At 34.5% G+C, this 20,197-nt stretch overlaps 11 protein-coding genes across 11 annotated transcripts, besides 1 other annotated feature; 7 read left to right on the forward strand and 4 right to left on the reverse strand.

Moving 5' to 3' along the window:
• Positions 1-591: 591 nt before the first annotated feature.
• Positions 592-2,629, forward strand: TA06855 (uncharacterized protein; the record flags this gene model as incomplete). Its single annotated transcript, XM_948931.1, has 3 exons — positions 592-639; positions 673-1,726; positions 1,758-2,629. The coding sequence occupies 3 exons, from the start codon at positions 592-594 to the stop codon at positions 2,627-2,629; spliced, it is 1,974 nt and encodes a 657-aa protein (XP_954024.1).
• A 141-nt stretch (positions 2,630-2,770) lies between these two features.
• TA06850 (clathrin assembly protein, putative) lies at positions 2,771-3,312 on the forward strand (the record flags this gene model as incomplete). Its single annotated transcript, XM_948932.1, has 3 exons — positions 2,771-2,952; positions 3,006-3,150; positions 3,181-3,312. 3 exons carry the CDS (start codon positions 2,771-2,773, stop codon positions 3,310-3,312), a joined length of 459 nt encoding a protein of 152 aa, XP_954025.1.
• An 85-nt stretch (positions 3,313-3,397) lies between these two features.
• On the reverse strand, positions 3,398-5,985 carry TA06845 (heat-shock protein, putative; the record flags this gene model as incomplete). Its single annotated transcript, XM_948933.1, has 10 exons — positions 3,398-3,680; positions 3,713-3,969; positions 4,001-4,102; positions 4,144-4,249; positions 4,335-4,459; positions 4,512-4,695; positions 4,736-5,119; positions 5,162-5,688; positions 5,718-5,762; positions 5,818-5,985. The coding sequence occupies 10 exons, from the start codon at positions 5,983-5,985 to the stop codon at positions 3,398-3,400; spliced, it is 2,181 nt and encodes a 726-aa protein (XP_954026.1).
• Positions 5,986-6,303: 318 nt separating this feature from the next.
• TA06840 (uncharacterized protein) lies at positions 6,304-9,524 on the forward strand (the record flags this gene model as incomplete). Its single annotated transcript, XM_948934.1, has 4 exons — positions 6,304-8,597; positions 8,657-9,126; positions 9,215-9,330; positions 9,414-9,524. 4 exons carry the CDS (start codon positions 6,304-6,306, stop codon positions 9,522-9,524), a joined length of 2,991 nt encoding a protein of 996 aa, XP_954027.1.
• A 574-nt stretch (positions 9,525-10,098) lies between these two features.
• TA06835 (histone acetyltransferase, putative) lies at positions 10,099-11,751 on the forward strand (the record flags this gene model as incomplete). Its single annotated transcript, XM_948935.1, has 7 exons — positions 10,099-10,257; positions 10,316-10,404; positions 10,435-10,628; positions 10,670-10,913; positions 10,982-11,086; positions 11,119-11,464; positions 11,530-11,751. 7 exons carry the CDS (start codon positions 10,099-10,101, stop codon positions 11,749-11,751), a joined length of 1,359 nt encoding a protein of 452 aa, XP_954028.1.
• A 73-nt stretch (positions 11,752-11,824) lies between these two features.
• TA06830 (uncharacterized protein) lies at positions 11,825-12,401 on the reverse strand (the record flags this gene model as incomplete). The annotated part of the gene is made up of 2 exons (XM_948936.1): positions 11,825-12,124; positions 12,156-12,401. 2 exons carry the CDS (start codon positions 12,399-12,401, stop codon positions 11,825-11,827), a joined length of 546 nt encoding a protein of 181 aa, XP_954029.1.
• Positions 12,402-12,528: 127 nt separating this feature from the next.
• TA06825 (ribonucleolar protein, putative) lies at positions 12,529-14,199 on the reverse strand (the record flags this gene model as incomplete). Its single annotated transcript, XM_948937.1, has 1 exon — positions 12,529-14,199. One exon carries the CDS (start codon positions 14,197-14,199, stop codon positions 12,529-12,531), a length of 1,671 nt encoding a protein of 556 aa, XP_954030.1.
• Positions 14,200-14,917: 718 nt separating this feature from the next.
• Positions 14,918-16,629, forward strand: TA06820 (uncharacterized protein; the record flags this gene model as incomplete). Its single annotated transcript, XM_948938.1, has 8 exons — positions 14,918-15,101; positions 15,134-15,361; positions 15,395-15,580; positions 15,611-15,766; positions 15,799-16,220; positions 16,253-16,380; positions 16,421-16,508; positions 16,549-16,629. 8 exons carry the CDS (start codon positions 14,918-14,920, stop codon positions 16,627-16,629), a joined length of 1,473 nt encoding a protein of 490 aa, XP_954031.1.
• A 124-nt stretch (positions 16,630-16,753) lies between these two features.
• On the forward strand, positions 16,754-17,738 carry TA06815 (uncharacterized protein; the record flags this gene model as incomplete). Its single annotated transcript, XM_948939.1, has 7 exons — positions 16,754-16,922; positions 16,986-17,061; positions 17,120-17,231; positions 17,403-17,415; positions 17,445-17,511; positions 17,541-17,578; positions 17,617-17,738. 7 exons carry the CDS (start codon positions 16,754-16,756, stop codon positions 17,736-17,738), a joined length of 597 nt encoding a protein of 198 aa, XP_954032.1.
• A 66-nt stretch (positions 17,739-17,804) lies between these two features.
• TA06810 (uncharacterized protein) lies at positions 17,805-18,805 on the reverse strand (the record flags this gene model as incomplete). Its single annotated transcript, XM_948940.1, has 7 exons — positions 17,805-17,936; positions 17,990-18,081; positions 18,113-18,157; positions 18,215-18,315; positions 18,344-18,393; positions 18,425-18,482; positions 18,516-18,805. 7 exons carry the CDS (start codon positions 18,803-18,805, stop codon positions 17,805-17,807), a joined length of 768 nt encoding a protein of 255 aa, XP_954033.1.
• Positions 18,743-18,805: a sequence feature (Signal peptide predicted for TA06810 by SignalP 2.0 HMM (Signal peptide probability 0.903, signal anchor probability 0.055) with cleavage site probability 0.860 between residues 21 and 22).
• A 405-nt stretch (positions 18,806-19,210) lies between these two features.
• Positions 19,211-19,942, forward strand: TA06805 (uncharacterized protein; the record flags this gene model as incomplete). The annotated part of the gene is made up of 5 exons (XM_948941.1): positions 19,211-19,490; positions 19,522-19,614; positions 19,646-19,678; positions 19,708-19,753; positions 19,783-19,942. The coding sequence occupies 5 exons, from the start codon at positions 19,211-19,213 to the stop codon at positions 19,940-19,942; spliced, it is 612 nt and encodes a 203-aa protein (XP_954034.1).
• Between the last annotated feature and the right edge of the window lie 255 nt (positions 19,943-20,197).

Below are 20,197 nucleotides of genomic sequence, written 5' to 3' on the forward strand. Positions count from 1 at the left end.
CGGTATAGCCGTATGAAATATTATAAATTAAAGAACTAGAAGGAATAGAATATAAAAAAATTAAAATATAAAAAGGAAGATGAATCGGTACTCTTAAAAATTTTGTGATGTTAATATGATGACTAAGCTAACTATAAATAATTCAAATATCTAAAACTACAATTATTTTTTGTTTTAAATAGGTTATAATGAATATTAGGTTCTTAAAATATTTTTGTTTGTCATTTAAATGACGGAATTCTGTGATTTTACAACAACTCATGTGCACCTGTGAGCATGGAATACAAACCAGTTCTACAACTTTTTTTGTCTGATTGAGATATTTTAATTTCCAAATCAGAATAAAATTTTTTAATGTTAATTTTGGCACATATAAATTTTATTTAATATCAAAATTAATTCTATTTTACATAAATTGTGTGATTTGCTTAACATTTATGTTTCACATTAGAATCCTGGGTTTTAATAAACTTTATGGACAAATCTTTAATTAAATATATTAATCTTGGCTGGAAGGTTTCCAAACTCTTAATGTGTACGTAAATATTTAAGATTAATTATCGCCTAATTTGTGAATTGAGAATCTTGAGTATGACGGATTCCACACTTTCAGTGGAAAAGTCAAGGAACAAATTCTATGTATGTTTATTTTACGTATATATTTTTAATTAGGAAACTAAGAACAGAGTTAATAGTAAGCTTGGTGAACATCTGAATAGATCTCGCAGTCTCCTCTCTGATGTTAGAAACAGCCTTTTAAGAAGTTCAAACAGCAATTCAAGGAATTCTCAGAGTTATCATGTTGAATCTTTCGCTCCCTTCAAGGAACATGATTATAAACAGAATTTTAATTGTGGTAGTGAGGAATATAAGGGTCACCTGAGATGTGATAATATAGATTCTTTCAGATGTAGCACTAGGTTTTCATCCCCCTGTTACACCACCAAAGGAGGAGCTCTAGGCCCGAGTGAGACTCCTAAACACATGACTCAGGCAATGTGGCTTTTGAACACCTCTAACATAACCTGTAATCTTTCAGACGAAATGGTTGAGGACACCCAGGAAAAGATTCCTGAAATACTACTAAAGGATCCCGCAGACCTACTCAGAGGAGAGGGTCAAGTAACTGAACTTAAGAATCAGGATAAACTGACTGAGATTTTGAATGATAAAACAGAAGATAATGTGGAATCTTCCACAGTTAAAAAACAGTTTGATAGCTCCATTTCATACGATATTCTTTCAACCCTTGATTTTCATAAGAAAACTGTCGATAACAAGCCTTTTTACGGGTCCGACGAACTAATAAACAAACTATTGAATGAATCAAATAATAGTTTGGACAAGATTTCAAACTCTCTAAACCTTCTTAACAGTAATAATATTCTGAATCCTAAAGATAATGGCCCAGTGGGTCTAACAGGTCCAGCTAGTTTGGGGGGACTGTGCAACATTGGTGGATTTGAGAATTTGGATGTGATAGCTCAGGAATTTGTTAGAAATTCTGGAATTGACTTCAGAAAGCAATCTGAGGCTTTAACAGAAACACTATTAAAGCTGAATGAGAAAGGTTTGTATATAGTGCTCAATAATTGTTTAGACAAACTGAAGGAGACTGAGCTTGCTCCTAAAATACTGGTGGAAGAAACCAAAGAAAAAAAGGGTGCTGAACCTGAAAAGGTTGATAATAAATTTCCAACCAAAACCAACAACGATTTAGTTACAGGTAAATACAATGTTTATAATCAATATTGTAGGCCTTGAGACTGACTTGCTGAGTAACTTTTCCATAATTAAAGACACTAAAGTTGGCAGGAAGATGTACAGATTGTCTGATTTTGACAAGAAATTCAAGACTTCTTCCAAATGCAACAACTCTGTCCAGGTTCAAACTGACATTCCTGAGCCTGAGGAGGTGATAACACCAAAGAAAATTAAGACCAATGTTAAGGTTGTTTATCACAGTGGTTCGGAGGGCAGACTTAGGCCTTTGAATGGGATGGAAGGTCAGAAGAAACAGGATTTATATGCTCAAAAGATAGTGAGTAACCTTAAACCAAGGTTAGAGATGAGGTTTCAATCTCAAAATGAAAACAAGTACATGTACGAGGAGCCTAGTGATGTTGAGGCTGAAAATGACGTTATCAAAGAAATGAAAGAGTACAATAGAAGATTAGAGGAAAAAGAAAAGGAAAAGATGAGGAAGTGGAGATCACAGAGAGCTCCTATATATGACAAAATGATGTCTAATTTAAGGTCCGGAGTTGGTCATTCTATAATGTGCAGAGGAGGGAAAAGAAATTCTAGGATACTCCACAATTATAAAGCTCAAATCAGTAATTCCAGCCCTGATAAAAGTGAATTGTACTATATTTCACCTACAAATCGCAAATCCATTGAAGCTGAGAATTTGTATGGTTATGACTTCGATCATGTTGATTCCACTCAAGAAAACAGAAAACTAAGTGAATCAACCTATAATGATAAATACCATGATCACAAAAATCCTCAAACTCGATTAAAACCCAAACCTGATCTAAAATCCTTGAATCCTATCGATCACTTTGAGCAGTGGTGGAAATTCAACACTAAAGAATTAAACGTCCTTAGGGAACAACTTTCAATATAAAACAAATTAAGTTAATTTTTAATAATAAGTAACGACATTTAAATGTGTTTTAATTTTTTTACATTTGATTCCTTGTGATGTTACCGCACATTAGAATTGTTGATATATATTTTTTATTTGTACAATATTTTAATATGAAAAATGATAAAATTCTTCATTTCTCTTAACCGCCAGTCTAAGGTTCGCCTCGTGAGATGGTTCATTCCAGTAACTTCGAAGGAGAAGAGCTCCATAATCCAGGACCTTTCTCACATGGTAGTAAATCGCAGCCTTAAGCAGTGTAATTTTTTAGAATGGCGTGAATACAAGGTTGTTTTCAAGAGGTTTGTTTCCTTTCCATTTATTTTATAAATTTATTAACACAATTCCCATTTAGGTTTGCAAGTTTATACTTCATTGCCTGCGTCGACAAGGATGCCAATGAGCTCTTGATTTTAGAGATGATTCAACGATACGTTGAGATTCTTGATTCTTACTTTTGTAACGTTTGCGAGCTGGATCTCGTTTTCAACTTCACCAAGGTAAATCTTATGGCTTCTTATATTTTTTAGGCATATCACCTTTTAGATGAGATTTTAATTGACGGGGATATCTACGACACTAATAAGAAGGGCATTTTGCGCAACATGGCTGCCCAGGATGCCATGAGTGAGAAGACGAAGACGTTTTCCTCCAAGTCGTGAAATTCATGAAAAAATTTTGAATCTTTAATATAATCGTAGATGTTATTTTGAATAATATAGTATAAACTGTATAATTTATTACACATTAATTCGTTTGATTATTGTTTTGGTTACACGCAAAGTCTGCAGTTAATTCTAGCAGCTGGTTAAGCCTTGAAAGCATTACTCTAGGGTCATCGACAACTCCAGCAGCTATTGAGGCGTTGTCGTAAAGCTGGTTTACAAGAACCTTTGCAACTTCAGGGTTCTTCGTGACTAATTGGAGTATCTTTAGGTTCGTTTTGTGATTGGGGTTAAGCTCCAGTGTGCAGGGCAAGTTTGCCAAGGGATCCTCTCCACTTCCCTTCATAGTGGCCTTCATAACCTTCCTACAGAATTTTTATTTGGTTCATCTCAATACCTTAAAGCGGGTGATAGGAACCCTGTTATCATGGCTGGAGAGTCGACTAAACGATCAGAAAACTTGACGCTGTTAACTTTGTTTCCCAGATTATCCTTAAAGAAGTTTATCAATGTTTCCTTGTCGTTTTCTTCTAATTTATGTTGGGATTCTTGTGATTCAGCTGCTTTTTCAGTATCTGATGACTCAGTCTTGTTCTCCATCTCAAAGTCTTCCTCCGGTGAATCTATTGATACGAATTTTTTATCTTTATATTCCTAATAATTATTGGTGAATGAATCAGCTTACCTGAATGTTCATTGACAGAAACTGGTCTATTTCATCATACATTAGAAGAACATTAACGTTTTTGCTCTTAAAGGTTTCCATGTATGGGCTATTTAAAGCCATCTAAATTATTATTAGTAAACTTTAGAATTAGGCCACAATACCTGTCGGCTTGTTGTGCAAAAGTAATAAATGTTTTTCTGGTCAGGACTCATGTTAGATACATACTCGTCCAAGGATGTCAAACCTTCATTCATAGTACTTTCATATCTAAAATCAATATAAGTATTTTTCAAATAATTCAAAATATTTCAAAATAAATGAACAATCCTATATCTGGTTGAACTGATCTTACCTTAACAATGAAAGTAACAAATCTTTGTGTTTTCCGTTTTTGTAATACTCATCCATTGCTCCTTCCTTTAAGTAATAGCTATACTTGTTATAAAACTTCAAGTATTTGTCAAAGTCACTCTTGCTCTAAGATATTATATAATTAAACACGTTTATTTGAATTTAGTCTAAAATTTACCTGTTGTTGTAAAAACTTTAACAACTTTGTTACTATAGTATTTGATAGCTTCGCTATCAGTTGATTGTCCTGCATATTTTCCCTACTCACATTCAAAGGCATATCTTCACAGTCAATCACTCCCTTCACAAAGAACAGCCACTTTGGAATTATATTTTCAGCGCTCTTCTTAATCAGAACTTTCCTGGAAATTATATTTAATGGTGAATATTAGGGTCACGTACCTGGAATATAGTGACACTCCAAGCTCATTTGAAGCCTGGAACATTCTATTTGGTGCATCTTCGGGGATGTAAAAGAGCGATTTAATTGACAAGGGTGAGTCGGAATGGAAGTTTAATGTGTACATTGGTTCACCCCAGGAAGTGTTACAAAGGAACCTGTAAAACTTCGTGTGTTCCTCTGGCGATGACTTCTTTTCAACCCATAGTGGTTTCTGTGTTGTTATTTCGACATCTTTATCCTTTTCTTGTAGGAAAAGTGGGAAATTTATGAACGAGGAGAACTTCTCGGCCACCTTCTTAACATTGTTTGAGTTACAAAAGAGCAGAGAATCATCTTTGAGGTAACAGATAATCTTAGTTCCCCTTGGCAAATTATCTACTTCCCTGAAATTAAATATAAAATCAATAAAAATTTTGAAAACTCACTTTAATGTAAAGGATCCAGTGCCATCTGACGACCAGTGATAGCCTTTTGGATCCTTTTCAGAGTCGAAACTTCTAGTAAACACCTCCACTCGGTCTGAAACCACAAAGGAACTGTAGAATCCAACACCAAATTGGCCGATTATTGCGTTAGCTTTGTCTTTAGCGTTGATGGTTGGATCCTCCAAGAATTCTAGAGAGCCTGATTTGGCAATAGTTCCGAGATTATTTACAATCTCTTCTTTAGTCATTCCAACTCCAGTGTCCTGATAAAAATGTTGAATAAAGCCAAATACCTCTATTGTAAATGTTTTCGTCTTCGGGTCAACTGAAATCCTAATCTTGTAGCCGACATCAGGATCCACTTTACTCGCTGATAATCCTTCCCTTGTTGATTCAAGGAATCTTAGCTTTTCCAATGAGTCGCTGGCATTGCTAATCAATTCACGCACAAACACTTCCTTATCAGTATAAAGTGAGTGTGCCACAATTTGCAACAACTTTTGGGTCTCAGCCTTGAACTGATATACCTAAAATAATTAATTATAAAATTGAAAACATGGTTATATATTGTAAGATTCTGGTTTAAAACGTACGTCTCCTTCTGAAGAGGTTGAATAGAAACATTTGGAGGAAGAACATAAGTTGTTTGGTAAAACTTTTAATAACCCTGAACTGGATTTAATAAAATTGGAATAAAAAGCTGTATTTGGGAAATTATTTTTAGAGAAATTAGAAATTGGAGTTGATTTTGATAATTTTAGAGGAATCCTATTTGATTTAAGTTGGATTTTAGAAAAAGAGGTCAAAATTTTACCTTTATCCATTGCGATTCTACAAAGCAAGAGAATAAAAATAAAATATAAATGTGAATAAATAAAATTTTATGCAGAAGACTAAACAAAAATTATAAATTTGTGGTTTATATTATGTTTTAAATAGTTCGATCCCCATGGCTACTTGAATGCTAATGTGTTTACAATACATACTGTATTTTACTTGTATTCTATTATAATTTCTCTAGTTTACTTAATTTTCAAGGGATTATTTCAAATTTCCCCTTTTTTCATAAAATATACTTGTTTACAACAGGTCAAATGGCTGGTATCCTTATCATTTAACATTTTTCGCCTATTAAAATCTAAATGAAGGGTTCTTTCGACTCTAGTCACAATGGATTTGTTAAAGTTACATCCTTCAAGATAAAACATGTCGAATTGTCCGAGTATTTGTCACTCTCAACAGGACTCCGTGTGTTTTTTATGCAATATGAAACACCGATAGTAAACACATATATAGTAATACCAACAAGAGAAGAAACGGACCAAGGTTTACCGCACACCTTGGAACATTTGATATTCCTAGGAAGCGAAAATCACCCGTTCAGAGGAATCCTGGACATGGTATCCATGAAGTCACTATCCTCAGGAACAAATGCATGGACGGCAACAGACCATACGGCATACACACTGTCTACGGCAGGAATAGATGGGACCATGCAGATGCTGCCAATATACCTGGACCACGTACTGAAACCTTTGTTGACTGAAATAGCTTTCATGACGGATGTACACCATGTTACGTCAGATGGGTCAAGCTCAGGAGTCGTTTACTCAGAAATGAAATCAAGAGAAAACCATTCAGACGAATTGATGTTTTTCGAAGTTTTGGATAAGCTGTATCCAGGAGATTCAGGCTATAAAAGAAACACAGGAGGGAAACTTAGTGCTTTGAGATCAACAAATATCGATCGAGTGAAGGAATATCACAAAACATACTATAAATGGAGTAACCTTTCAGTGGTTGTTTGCGGAGACATACCAGATCCACAATCGGTTTTATCGCTCTTAAATGAACAGCAAAAGTTAATTAGTGAAACAACAAATGAGGAAATTTTTGGTGACGAAAGATTGAGTAAAAAGATTAAAACCGATGATGATTTAAAAGAGTTCTATGAAAACAGATTTTTGGTATGGAATGACGAAAAGCATGTTCAGAAGTTAGAAAAAAGCATAGTTAGTACGATCTACTTCCCATGTGAAGAAGAGGAGTGTGGAACATTTACAATGTCCTGGAGAGGACCTAGATGGGAGGACTTTGAGTTGATTCGAGCCATTTCAGTGATGGGATCATATCTGGTGGATTCGACAGCATCACCGCTGGAAAAAGCATTGATACATACAGATAACCCGTATGGAAGTTGTGTGGATTTCTCAATGGAGCTTTTTAAAGAAACGTATTTTCAACTAACAGTGAAGGATGTGCCATTGGTCAAAAACGTTAAAGTTGGTACCGAAGATAAAATGGAATTGCTTGGAGATAAGGTGAAGTCATTATTGCAAAACATATATAGGGAGGAATTTGATATGGAAAGAATGAAGATGCTGATTAAAAGATGCTATCACAATTATTTGAGACAAATCGAAACGTGTGCACACGAAACCTTGATAGATAACGTTATAGGATATATAATATACGGAAACAAGAGAGAACAGCTGGAAAAAATCATAGCTGATCATGATATAGTTAAAATTTTGTTAGAAAAGGATGAAAAATATTGGAAAGAATTATTAATGAAGTATTTTATAGAGCCACCCTCAGTGATAGTAAAGTGCATGCCAAGCTTGGAAAGGTCAAAAGTGATAGAACGAGAAGAAAAGGAATTAATGAAACAACAATTGAAGAAATATGGTAAAGAGAAACTTAGGAAAAATAAGGAAATGGTGGATGAAGATTTGAAGAAAAATAATAATGGACCACCAGTGGATATAATAGAACAGTACAAACAATGTGATTCAAGACTAATCAAACTCCCAACGTATCCATTATATAGGAACTTCCACTTCAAACCCCAAGATAATATTGATAAATATGATGAAAACCTGAAAAATAAGGTTAATGATGAAGTAAAACATGAGTTTGACGAGGATAAGAAGAAGAAAACCAAAGAGTTGTATAGTTATAATGATCAACTGAATAGAATAAAGTACCCGATACAAGTCAATAACATCCCAAGTGATTTTGTACGTATGTACATTATATTTTCAACATGTAAACTAGATCTAAGCATAAAGGAGAAGAAACTTATGCTCCTATTATGTGTGCTACTATTCGAATCTGACGTAAGGTTCGGAGATTACCTAATGAAGTCAGAAGAGTTAATAAAGACTCTGATGGAAAACACTACATCATATGGCTGTAATTTGGGTCTGAGCAGTTCCTCAGTACTTCCAGACTCATACTCAGAACTTGTCACGCTACAATTTACATGTCCAGCGGAAAATTATGACAAGTTGATTGAAATCATGTATAATATATTCTATAATGTCGAGTACAGTAAAGAAATTCTGACCAACCACGTTCAGTCACTGCTTAACTCTTTTTCAAAGAAGAAGCGTTCAGCGAAGACATTACTGAAGCAATTGTCGAATTATCTAAAGTAACCAATATATTTTTGTATTATTTCTAATTTTTAAGAACTAAATAATAATACCGTAGGGTGGATAATGGGAGCGTGAGGTACCTGTGTAGCCTAGGACAGCAGGATCAAATGTTCAAGAATATAATGTCAGAACCAGGTGGAGCAGATAGACTGGAGAAGGAATTGAGGAAATTGCACCAGAAAATATTTAACACTGAGAACATTTCAGTCCACATCACAGCAGACTTGAGTAAATTGAAAAAGAACTGGTTGGATTTCTGGGTAAACCTTGGAGAATCTGGTTGTAAAAATGAGTATAACCATGAAATTCGATTCTGGGAAGGTGGAGAAAAGATGGTGTTGAACGAATATTTCGGACTTAAATATGGAAAAGATAAGAAATTGAAGAAGGAAACCGGGGTTTTATCATCGTTGGCATCAACAGATGTGTCATATTTCTGTGTGACTGTGCCAGCTCCATACGGATACAACCACGAAGATTATTTTCCACTGTTAACCGCATGTGAATATTTGACAATGACTGAAGGTATAGGAATAAATTAGCTATTTTAAACAAAGTAAACTTAGTTGAGAAAATTTTAAAATCACAGGAATGTTCTTAAACAATTATTTAGGGTCAGTGTATAGAGCAATAAGAGGAGGAGGATATGCATACCATCATAGATTTTCATACTCTCCATCCCAAGGAGAAATACAGATGTTCATAACAGAAGCAACTGATTTAGTGATGGTAACTATGCTAAATACAACTAAATTAACTAGACTGAAGTCAAAGATTTTATTAATTTTTCAGTTAATAAATCAATTATTTAGGCACTAAAAGTTACGAGAGAATGTTTGTGCAAGTACACAGAACCGGAATCAGATTTAGAAAAGGAATTGTCAGCAGCAAAATCAAGCTTAATATATAGAATATTGAGGTAAAAATTTTTATAACAAAAAAAAATTATTCATTAATTGGTGTAATTTATCCTGTAATTATTGGTTTGGAAGCTAATAAAAATGTAGTAATGAGGAAAGTTTGGCGGATTATAGTCAGGAAACGTTCACAAGCGCAATCAGACAAACCGATGTCGACTTTAACAAGTACTCAGTGGTCCAGGTAACCTAAGAATTTAACTCGATTAGATCCAGGAACTTGGAGTCGAGAAAATAAGAGAAGCATTCACAAAATATTTCACGTCCTTCCTGGAATTCTCAGGGCCGCCGAAGATCATGTCATGCATCACAAGTAAAAGTGACGTAAGAACAACCAAAATTTTCACACACCTTAATTCAGGCCAAAACAATATATAAAGGCTTCAAATCCCTAAAATATCACAACATACAGCAACTCGAATCTAAATCACTGCTGAGCTTGTTGGCAAGTAGTGCAGAAGCACAAGAAAACTAGCGAAGAAGAGACGGATCTAATCTTATTTCAAATATTATATATTATAAATATTTAAATTCATATTAAACTCCTAAAATATCGACGGGAGACCCATAAAATATCGCAATGGTGACGAAGCAGGTCCAATACAAGGAGGACCCTGCAGATAAAAACAAGCAGCCCACCTTGAACAAATCTAATAGTGAATCCCAAAGCTTAGCAATACAAAAAGCCCGAGAAAAAAGTGTTATACTCTCAAAAGCAAGAGAAATCTTCTCACAGCAGGTACTTTGGATCTCCCACATATATAGCTAAATTTTTGCAACAAAATCAAATATTTTAGTTCCCAACTGCATATCCCATGGAATATGAGCTCTGGGGGAAAGATTTGATGCATAATACGTGGAGAAGATGTACAGTAGTCCATGCAAGGTAGGCATTAATTTCTTAACAAATCCATAGGCCAGTGGACCCAAACAAAGAAATCCCGCTCTTGAAACCAAATGAGTACGACTACTATATACACTGGTTGGGTCTAGATCGCAGACTAGACTGCTGGCTGACGATAGAAAACATAAGAACCATGGAACAGGGACCTCCGAAAGGAGCACAAGTAATCCATGATATTGAACCTGAATTCCACCACGACCATACAGGTAATGTTAACAACTATGAATATAATAAAATAACTAAATAGGAATTGACGATGAATACCTGAGGGAACATGAAATTAATACTAAGCTAAAAACTATTAGAAGAATTAAACTAGGTCCTTTCCTTGTCGACACTTGGTACTTTTCTCCATACCCCCCTCCATATCAAAATATCGACACACTCTACATCTGCGAATTCTGTCTCTCGTTCTTTAGATACGAGGAGGAGCTAAACTTCCATATCGTTCATTGTGAATTAAGACATCCCCCAGGAAATGAAATCTACAGGTTCGTTTCAATCGTCCACTTATTACCAATCTATTTATCTCTTGAAACTTGAATAAAATTCACTTCAGGGATGAAAATCTCGCAATGTTTGAAGTCGACGGGGCTATGAGCACAGTATATTGTGAAAATTTGTGTTTTCTGTCAAAGTTATTCCTGGACCATAAGAGCCTAAGGTTGGAAGATATTAATAGTTAACTTGATATAGGCACACAGTCTTTTTGTTTATTTTCTACGTCATGACAGAGTTTGATGAAAACGGATACCATATCACGGGCTATTTTTCAAAGGAGAAACACTCCAAAAATAACGTTTCCTGTATACTATCGCTACCACAGGTACTTGATTATGGACTAATAACCCTTCAGCACCAGAGAAAGGGATATGGAAAGTATCTAACTGCATTCAGCTACCTCCTTTCAAAAAAGGAAGGGAAAACTGGAACACCCGAAAGACCCTTATCAGACCTCGGAAAGGCTTCTTACATGTCATATTGGTCTGAAGTTTTGTTGGAAATACTATTTGACCCTAAACATGAAAATTTGACAATACAGGTATATAAATATATTATTAATATGATAGTCTAAAATCTTGTCGATACCATTTATAATAATTTTAGGAATTATCTCAAATGACTGCTTTTGAGCCGAATGATATCATTTCTTGCCTGGAAGAGCTTGGAATTCTACACACACTCTCGAATGGAAACTCAGTTATAACTATACTCCCAGAAAAGAAGAGAGAGTTGCTCTCGAAATCGAGAACCAAAACTAGGAAATTATACATGGAAAAACTCCATTGGATACCATACGACGCACATAACGAACTAACACCTGTGTAATCTAATTTAATGTAGTATACTTGAAATCTGATCAAAATGAATCTAATAAATTAAAATATATCAACTATTTGGGTCAAACGACATTTCCGAATTCTTCCCTTCTTGCAAGAAAACAGAGCAATGACCTTGCTGAAACCTCGTTATTATACACATTGAGGTTGGAAACCAAATAGGTTCCAACCCTCTTGGGCATAGGGTCCTCAAAATTAGTAAGAATGTTGTAAAGAACATTCACAGGGAGTGTTTTATTCTCCCCTTCATTTCCTGTGTAGAATTTTGAAACCCTATCGAAGGCGTTTTTGAATTTTTGGATATCTTCTGAGTGCATATATATTTGATTTCCATATCCGTCCTCATTTACTTGTTCCCCTTCCTATTTTCCATGTTTAAATAAATATTTTTACCTCATTCTCATTACTAGTAGGCTCGTACCACTTAGATTTGGCTAAACGCCTGAAATCTGTGAAGCTTAAAAACTCCTGTCCGTAATTTAGGTTTGAAAGGGCATTTTTCAGCTCCTCCTCGGTCCAGAACTCTCCCATTGACCTTAACATCACCAAAGCATGTTTCTTTGGGTCAACGTTCCTTGCTTTTCCGTAGTAATTGTAAACCTGGGTACAGAGTTCCTCAAAGTATGAATTAACCTCCATTTCAAATTTAAAAAATACTTTATCAAGTTTTAACAATAAATAATATATACAGATAATAAATAAACAATGGGTGTGCTAGTGTGTATAAAAAAACTATCTAAATTCAAATTTTACAGTGAGATGCACTCTAAGATTCTTTCTGTTCCTTCTGTTTCTTAGAACTTTTAGCTGCGTTAGATTCGGGAGATGGAACTGCATCAGCTATTTCTGTTGATTTTTCACTATTTTCAGTTTGTTCCTTTTTCTTTTTTGAGGATTTCTTTGGTTTCTTAGTTGGCTCTCTATCGACGGCTGGTAGATTCTCTGATTGTGCCACGTGGTTTAATTTTTGCTCAGAGTCTGAAACTTTATCTGAAGTTTGTTGTTCATTTTCGACATTATTCATAGATTCAGCCTCGTTCTGTTCCTTATTTTTCTTAGATGAAGTTTTTCTTTTTTTCTTTGGCTTCTCATCAGCTTGATCGTCAGGAACGGTTTTGGCCTTTTCATTCAACTTTGCCAAGTTCGATAGTTGCTTGTATTCCTCGTGTGCCTGTTTCATCACGTTTATGTTCCGATCGTGCTGTGGTCCTCCAAGTAAATAGTTCATTCTCTTTGTCAACTGTTCACTCATCTTCTTGCCATAAATATCAGTGTTGACGTCGCAAAAATAGTCTAACCTTGCTGCAAGGGCACACTTGTTTGCCAGATATCTTGCAGCCTTGCCTTTATGTTTATTTGAGGCCTTACCGATGAAAGTTGACTGGAATAGAAGACCGTATTTGGGAGTATTGGTCCTAGATTTTAGAGCCCTGAAAAGTGCCTTCTCAGCACCTAATATTTGAATTGTACTTGCAGGAGATTTTGCCAAGTTAACCAGGGAACCGGCATGACTAATGAGTCTTCCTGAAAGTAGAGTTCCAACCACACAGTTCAAATTTGGAGCAACCATAGAAACTTTATCGTTCAAGTAACCGTTCAATTTATTCCTCATTTCGTCCAATTTTATGACATTATCTGCAAAATTTAAAATATTCTCCAAATCGAGGTCAGCCAATTCATGACCTATTGAGTGCCTGGATGCCTTTTTGACTGTCAATGCCAACTCCTCTCCCAAAAGTTCACTCAATGGTTCCAAATTTTCAAAATCGTATTCTTCCTTCTTCTTTAGTAATTTTACAGCCTCGCAAAAGGTTTTGTTATCTGGGACTAATTTACACAACTCTGGAAAATGCCATCCATACCACTCTCGAACTCTCATTGCAAACGAGTTCAGGTTCTTTGTCAGAGTATCCAAAAGTGAAACCGAGTTTATGATAGGTTTATCTTGTTTTGAAGGGTCGAATTTCAGCTTACTTCTGCTATAACTATGGCCCAAACCTACTTGGAAGTTGTTCATATCAAATGATGTGCCCCCGGAGGCCAACTTCGTAAGCCTCTTGGTTTCATACAGTCTGCATCCTCTCACGAGCTCAAGTACATTTGAGTCATAAATTACTTTAAAGCCTTTTTGCGATAAACTTTTTGCTAGGGATACATCAACAATTGCCAAAACGTGGTCTGATGATGGAAGGTTCTGACTAAGGAAGTTGGTAAGCAGTAGCGTCGCTTCTCCTTCTGTAATACTTCTCATATTTTCTAGAGCTTCTTTTGCTGTTCTAAATGGCTGGAATGCTTTGAACTTCACTGTTCCTGAGAATCTTTCTGAGTTTGAAACTAATTCGTCTAGTGATAAATCACTTCCAATTTGGTCCCATTGGTCAATTTGATATAAACCGTAGCCTGCGGCGGTTTCAAACAACAAATAGGTTTTAGTCATTTCTGTTTAAATGTAACTAATTTTCTAAATTAACAAGAAGTAGTCTGTGAAATAGAAATGTAGAATTATATTCCTAATTCAAAAGAAAGGATTAAATTTATATTCTAATACTATAATATTTTACATAATAATAATACATAAAGGGTAATACTTTGAAATTAAAATGTTTTTCTAAAAAAATCCATAATATTATACGAAACATGGGGAAAGGATTCATTCAACATAATATATAAATAAATATTCACTGTTATGTAGATTTTATCAATGTTTTAAAATAAATAAAAATTTAGATGTTAAATTATAAAGAGTTCATTTTTAGGGTGTTCATATATTTATGATTGTTCCTAACTTTTTAGTTGTTATATTATTTTCTTTCCAATTTATTCTAGATTCTAACTAGCTATGGCTACAGTTCATAAATCTTTAGATTATTTTTACATTTATTCTTTATTATCATTCTTATTACCCTCCATTCTTTTTTCGAAATATAAATAATATTTAAAAATCATTAATATCTATATTATGATCATTAATTCATATACAACATAATAATATTAATATATTCTATAACTTTCATATTTAATAACATACATTCAGCACAATAATGTGCTCATGTGTTTCTACATAAACATGTCCCATTTTAGATCTATTATAATATATTTTGATCAGATCCCTGTAAAATATTTTATTTATTATCGATTATTATGTATAAAGTAAAATGTACAATAATCGCAATGAAGAAACGCCTACACATTGTAGCTCCCCCGAGAAAGTAAGCGAAGATGAAGGCTGTTCCCCAAGAGATGAAAGCGAAACGCCTAAATATTCCAGTGAAGTGACGTGTTTTACTAAAGAGAATATAGATTCTTTGGTTAGGGTCTCGGAAGTACCAGGCAAAGGAAGTAAGTGAGATAATTCATGTGTATCCACTTAGGATGTTTATTTGTAAGGAAAGCATTTGACCCTGGAGAACTGATATTCGCAGAATCGCCGCTTTTTATGATCGACCCAACCTCAAATCAAGAACTTTGGGACGAATTAAATAAACTGAACGAAGAATCACCATTTGTGTTACCCCCCTTGTGGCACAAGGCAGCTTTGTTTAGCATTTTAGAAGGGAACGAAGAGTCAAACAGTATTTTGGAGAATAAGTGGGTGGAAAGTAGGTTTATACCTTAAATTCATTACAAATTAGACCGAAACCAAGAGGTATCCGCGGATGTTTTGAGAGTTTTAAACTCGATATGTACAATAGAAGATGGAGAATTTTACTATGACGGAGTTGTAATTAAACCTGAAGTATACCAACTGTACCTCCAAGTCTGGCCTCTTAACGCTTTTGGAAGAACATCAGAACCAGATGGACTAGTTATATATGACAGTTAGTTTAACCAAGTTTAAATTTTAATAGAAATATCCTATGTCGCCCATAGCTGTAACCCCTCATGCTGTTGGCATCACACAGAAAATGATGAATTTGTTTTGAGAGCGAGAAAGAAACTAGTGCCTGGAGATGAAATTACGATCTCCTATTTAGGAGAAACAGACCTTTTGTCACCTACATTCAGTACATTAATAGTTAATTTAACTTTCAATTAGGGAGAAGAACGCTTCTTCAAAATTGGCACTTTTTTTGCACATGTGAAAGGTGTTCTATACCAATTGACAACTGTAGAGGATTTTTGTGTAAATGCTGCCACTATGGAACGATTTTTTTAAACTACGACTCATTTTTTTCAAGCCATAGTAGCATGCAGTGCGAACTGTGTGGATATCAATTTACAGAGTCTGAAATGAACGAATACATTGAATTGGAAAGAGCATACGTTTATAGAATTGATGGAATAGATAAAAGTAATCTTATGGATATACTTCAGGTGTACGATCACGCAAAAAATGTGTTCAAACAGCACTGGGCACTGTATCAATTACAAACCCTATTGTATGACATTTATAAAGAAAAGAGCAATTTCGAGCAAGCGAAGATATATCTTATGCAGAGAATTCATTATGTAGACAAGGTTGGTTAAGTTTTGATAAAATTATTTCAAAGGTCATCTTGGGACCACTGTACTGTGTAGCATTTATGCACGAAGAAATGGCAGATATCCTCACCTATATTTGTGATTTGGACCAAAATCTTTCAAAAATAGGCAATCCAAACTCAGATATAGGAGCACTGTAAGTTCAATAATATTTCACACTTAACCACAAAACTTAGAAATATGATCATGGGATACTACTTCAACTCAGCCGCATTATTATCAATTTTGTGCGGATACAAGCACTCTTATTACCATTCAGTCATAGTATGTGTTATATAAGAAAAAATAACTAATAATTTTTTAGTCAAAACGATATAGAATAGAAGAACTTGCGATTTCACTCATCAAGCTTCCTCAAGAGGTAGAATCACCTGATGAAGCATGAATTCTCCACAATCAAAAGTCCCATTTATAAATTGTATTAATAAATATTAATAAAAACTAATTATACTTTGATTCATGGAGTAGATTTGTATTTATTTAACTTTTTGAACTGAGTGTTTCCTAAAATGGATTTCGGCTCGTTCAAGTCATTCGTCCTAAATTTGTATGAATCCTCTGTCTTGATTTTAAAATTCGGATTTGTTCTAGTTAGAAGATTTAAAATTGCTTGTCAAAAAGTTTCCATCGCCAGATCGCAGGGCCTGCTGGATGATGAACACTTTTACACTCTATACGGTATGGATAATGTAGTTAAGCAACAGATTGATTTCTATGATTTAAATAATAATTGATTTTTAGGATTATATAAACAGGCGAGGTTCGGAGATTATGAAGATTATGGAAGTTATTTTGTCACCCATCCATCCGATAAGACGTATGGGAGTTTTTAATATATTCATTAATTAATTTTGAATTCATGCATAAATTTATAGGGAATTGTGGAAGAAACTTAGGGGTATGCCCCCAAAGGAAGCCTTGTTAGAGTACATTAGATATGCCAACCAGGTCGTGCCTACGTTCAAAGAATCAGACGATTTGGAATCGGTTTGTTGACATAAAAATATGAATTTCAGAATGTCGGAGCGTTCAGTTCAATTCTGATAATGGATTCAAATGGAGAGTATTTTTATAAACTAATGCACCCTTAATCTTAGAACATTTGAATATGATGATTTCTTCATGTCTGTCACTGAAGGTGATTTTGATTTAGTCCAGAGCATGGTCGAAAGTATGTTATTAAATTGATAAAATTTTTAGAACAACCATCCTTGGTGGAAGTGAAAAGCCCAGAGGGGCTAACGGCTCTTCATCTCGCAGCTGATCGGTATGTTTGAAATTATTAAAAGATTTTAGTGGGCATCTCGATATTGTGGTCTTTCTGCTGGATAATGGTAAGTTTCCTTTGAGCTTTATGTTCATTTTTTCTAAGGTTCAGACGTAAACGCAGCTGATGATAATGGAGACGCTCCACTCCATGTGGCACTGGAGTCAGAACAAGACGAAATTGTCAAAATTCTAGTAGGAAGAGGTGGTAATCTCGAACAAAGGTAAAATGAATGTTTAAAATTAAATGACATTAGGAATTATGAAGGCTTGAGGCCGATAGACATAATAAACCTATCTAATATGTAAAACAATGTCGTCTATCCCCCAAGAAACATCGCATGGGTTCCTTTCTTTGGACAAGTTGCTAAAAAACTCTAATGCCACTGAACTGTCAGAATTGACCATTGAAACCTCTAAATAAACCTAATGTTTTATTATTCCTCATTTAAAGTAATATTATTTCAAGTTCAACGTACCGATAGCCGATCAGGATATTCTATACCACAAACGTCTATGCCAAACTTCATACAAGCAGAATCAGGGATAGTAGGACACCAATTATGCCATTCTAAACGTATATATTACTAAATTTTTAATACGGCTCCATAGTATCTTGTCGTTAACTTTCAAAAAAACAGATTCTCCTAAATTTTATTAATATTCATGATTGGATTTTTTGTGTTAATAAATAAGAGAAATACCGTTCCATTCGTCGAAAAAATGAACTCTTCCAGTTATCTTAATTTCAGTGTGTTCGGGAATATGATTATAGAACCTCTTGACTCCACCAGGCCCAAGAACACTAAAATAATTACATAATATAAACTTACCAAGGTCCACCAAGAAATGAATCCTTAGAGTTTCCGCAAGTGTTAACAGTCTAAAAAACCTTATATTGATGGAATAAATACCCCTGATATCCAATTCATTTCGTCTTTAAAGTTGAACCTATCAACTTCCCAGAGAACCCTGAAGTTAACTTATTGATAAGAAGTCAAATACCATTGCTTAACTGAAAGAGATGTCATTGTTGTTGTTTTCAGGGTTCCATTAAGCTTCATCTTTGAGAGGCACTCGAAGATGTCCTGATTCATCCTGAGTTGAACTTCATTTGTTCTGAACAGGAAGTCGTTGTTGACTTCGCAGAGCTCAGTAATTTGAGATAGTCTTTTAAACCCGATGCTCCCTACGATCAGGTTTGAGTCACTTGAGTCATACCCAGTAGTTTTGGAGTGTACAAAATGTGTAATGTACAGCAACAAAACTACTGTAATATTCCGATTTGAGTACATTAGAATTTAACATAATTATATAATACAATTTAAAAGATGTTTTATTAATTTATTGAGAGATTAATACAACGTCAACCGTCATTGTGTGGTGTGTAAAGAAATCTATAATATAAACCATTATCAAGATTAATTGAGTTCAAAATAGTATATTTTAATTATAAAAATATGTAATGAAATTTTTACTTCTGATTCTAATCCAATTATGGAAAATTATACTCGTTTCAGGTCGAAATAATGATTTTAACCACCGAGATGGTACTGAAATAATACAATTCACTTACACATTTGTCTGGAAATTTCATATTATTGTTTAATCTAGATTTATTCTCGATTTTCTGATTTTAATCTTTTTTAGGACCTATCGGATTACCTCGCCATGTATTTTTACGAAATTCAAAGGAACGGATGAGAAGACATAAACCAAAGATAATTAACGAACATTCACCCATTCTTGATGAATTTAACGCTGAGAATTCTCAAAATATAGCAGAATCTGAGAATAATCTCGGCAAGATGAACGATTTGATGAAAATTAATCAAGATTACAATATACTCAACTTTGACCAAATGCAAAATTATAATTATGATTTTCACTTTATTCCTGAATGGTTTAATACGTTACCACCAAGTTTAAGTAGTACAAAGGGCTTTGTTGTTGATAGTTTAGCTAGTCTAGCACACATGGGTACTTCTAACTTCTACACATTATTATTCAGGCCTAATGAGTCTAATTTCAACTCAAGCATTTCAAAATTCCTATTGTTCAGTTTTCTCTAGTGAGACTGAGAAGGCTGTATGTCTGAAAAATAGTAACTTTTAATTCTAACAATATATTCATAGGCATTGAAAACATAAATAAAATCGCACAAACGGGTTAGCTGGCTCTTCATAAAATTTGTTAGGGAGACAAATAATGTCACTAAATTTTCGTGTACTAGCAGGAGGAAGGTTTGTTTTAAAGATTTTAACCAGTTTAGGATGGCGAAGGAAGCACTTGTTTCACTCAATACGCTAGCCTCAGACCCTCAGAACGTTGGAATGATAAAAACTCTAGGGTCGACGATAATAATGTATTTGACCCTAATGAGGGAGTCTGTAGGGGACGAGTTTGTTTATTTGCTTATTAATAAACCTTAGGACGAAAGCTCTTGCGGGTTCGGTAATGACTAAATTAACAAATTTACCCGTTGCTTCAAATATAGCGGACATGAGTAGTGGTGGATTTGGAAGAATTAATGGTAACTTTTTGGATTTCATGGTTTTTAGTTATACTTCCACGGCCTAGCAGGATTCAAAGACCTGATTACGAAATCGCAAAACTTAAGTCAGGGGCTAACGAAAAGGAGTTGTTATCATCAATATGAACTACCAGAATTTAACAGATTGCCTTAG

This window comes from Theileria annulata, chromosome 1, assembly GCF_000003225.4.
Source record: "Theileria annulata chromosome 1, complete sequence, *** SEQUENCING IN PROGRESS ***".
Classification (NCBI taxonomy): Eukaryota; Apicomplexa; class Aconoidasida; order Piroplasmida; family Theileriidae; genus Theileria; species Theileria annulata.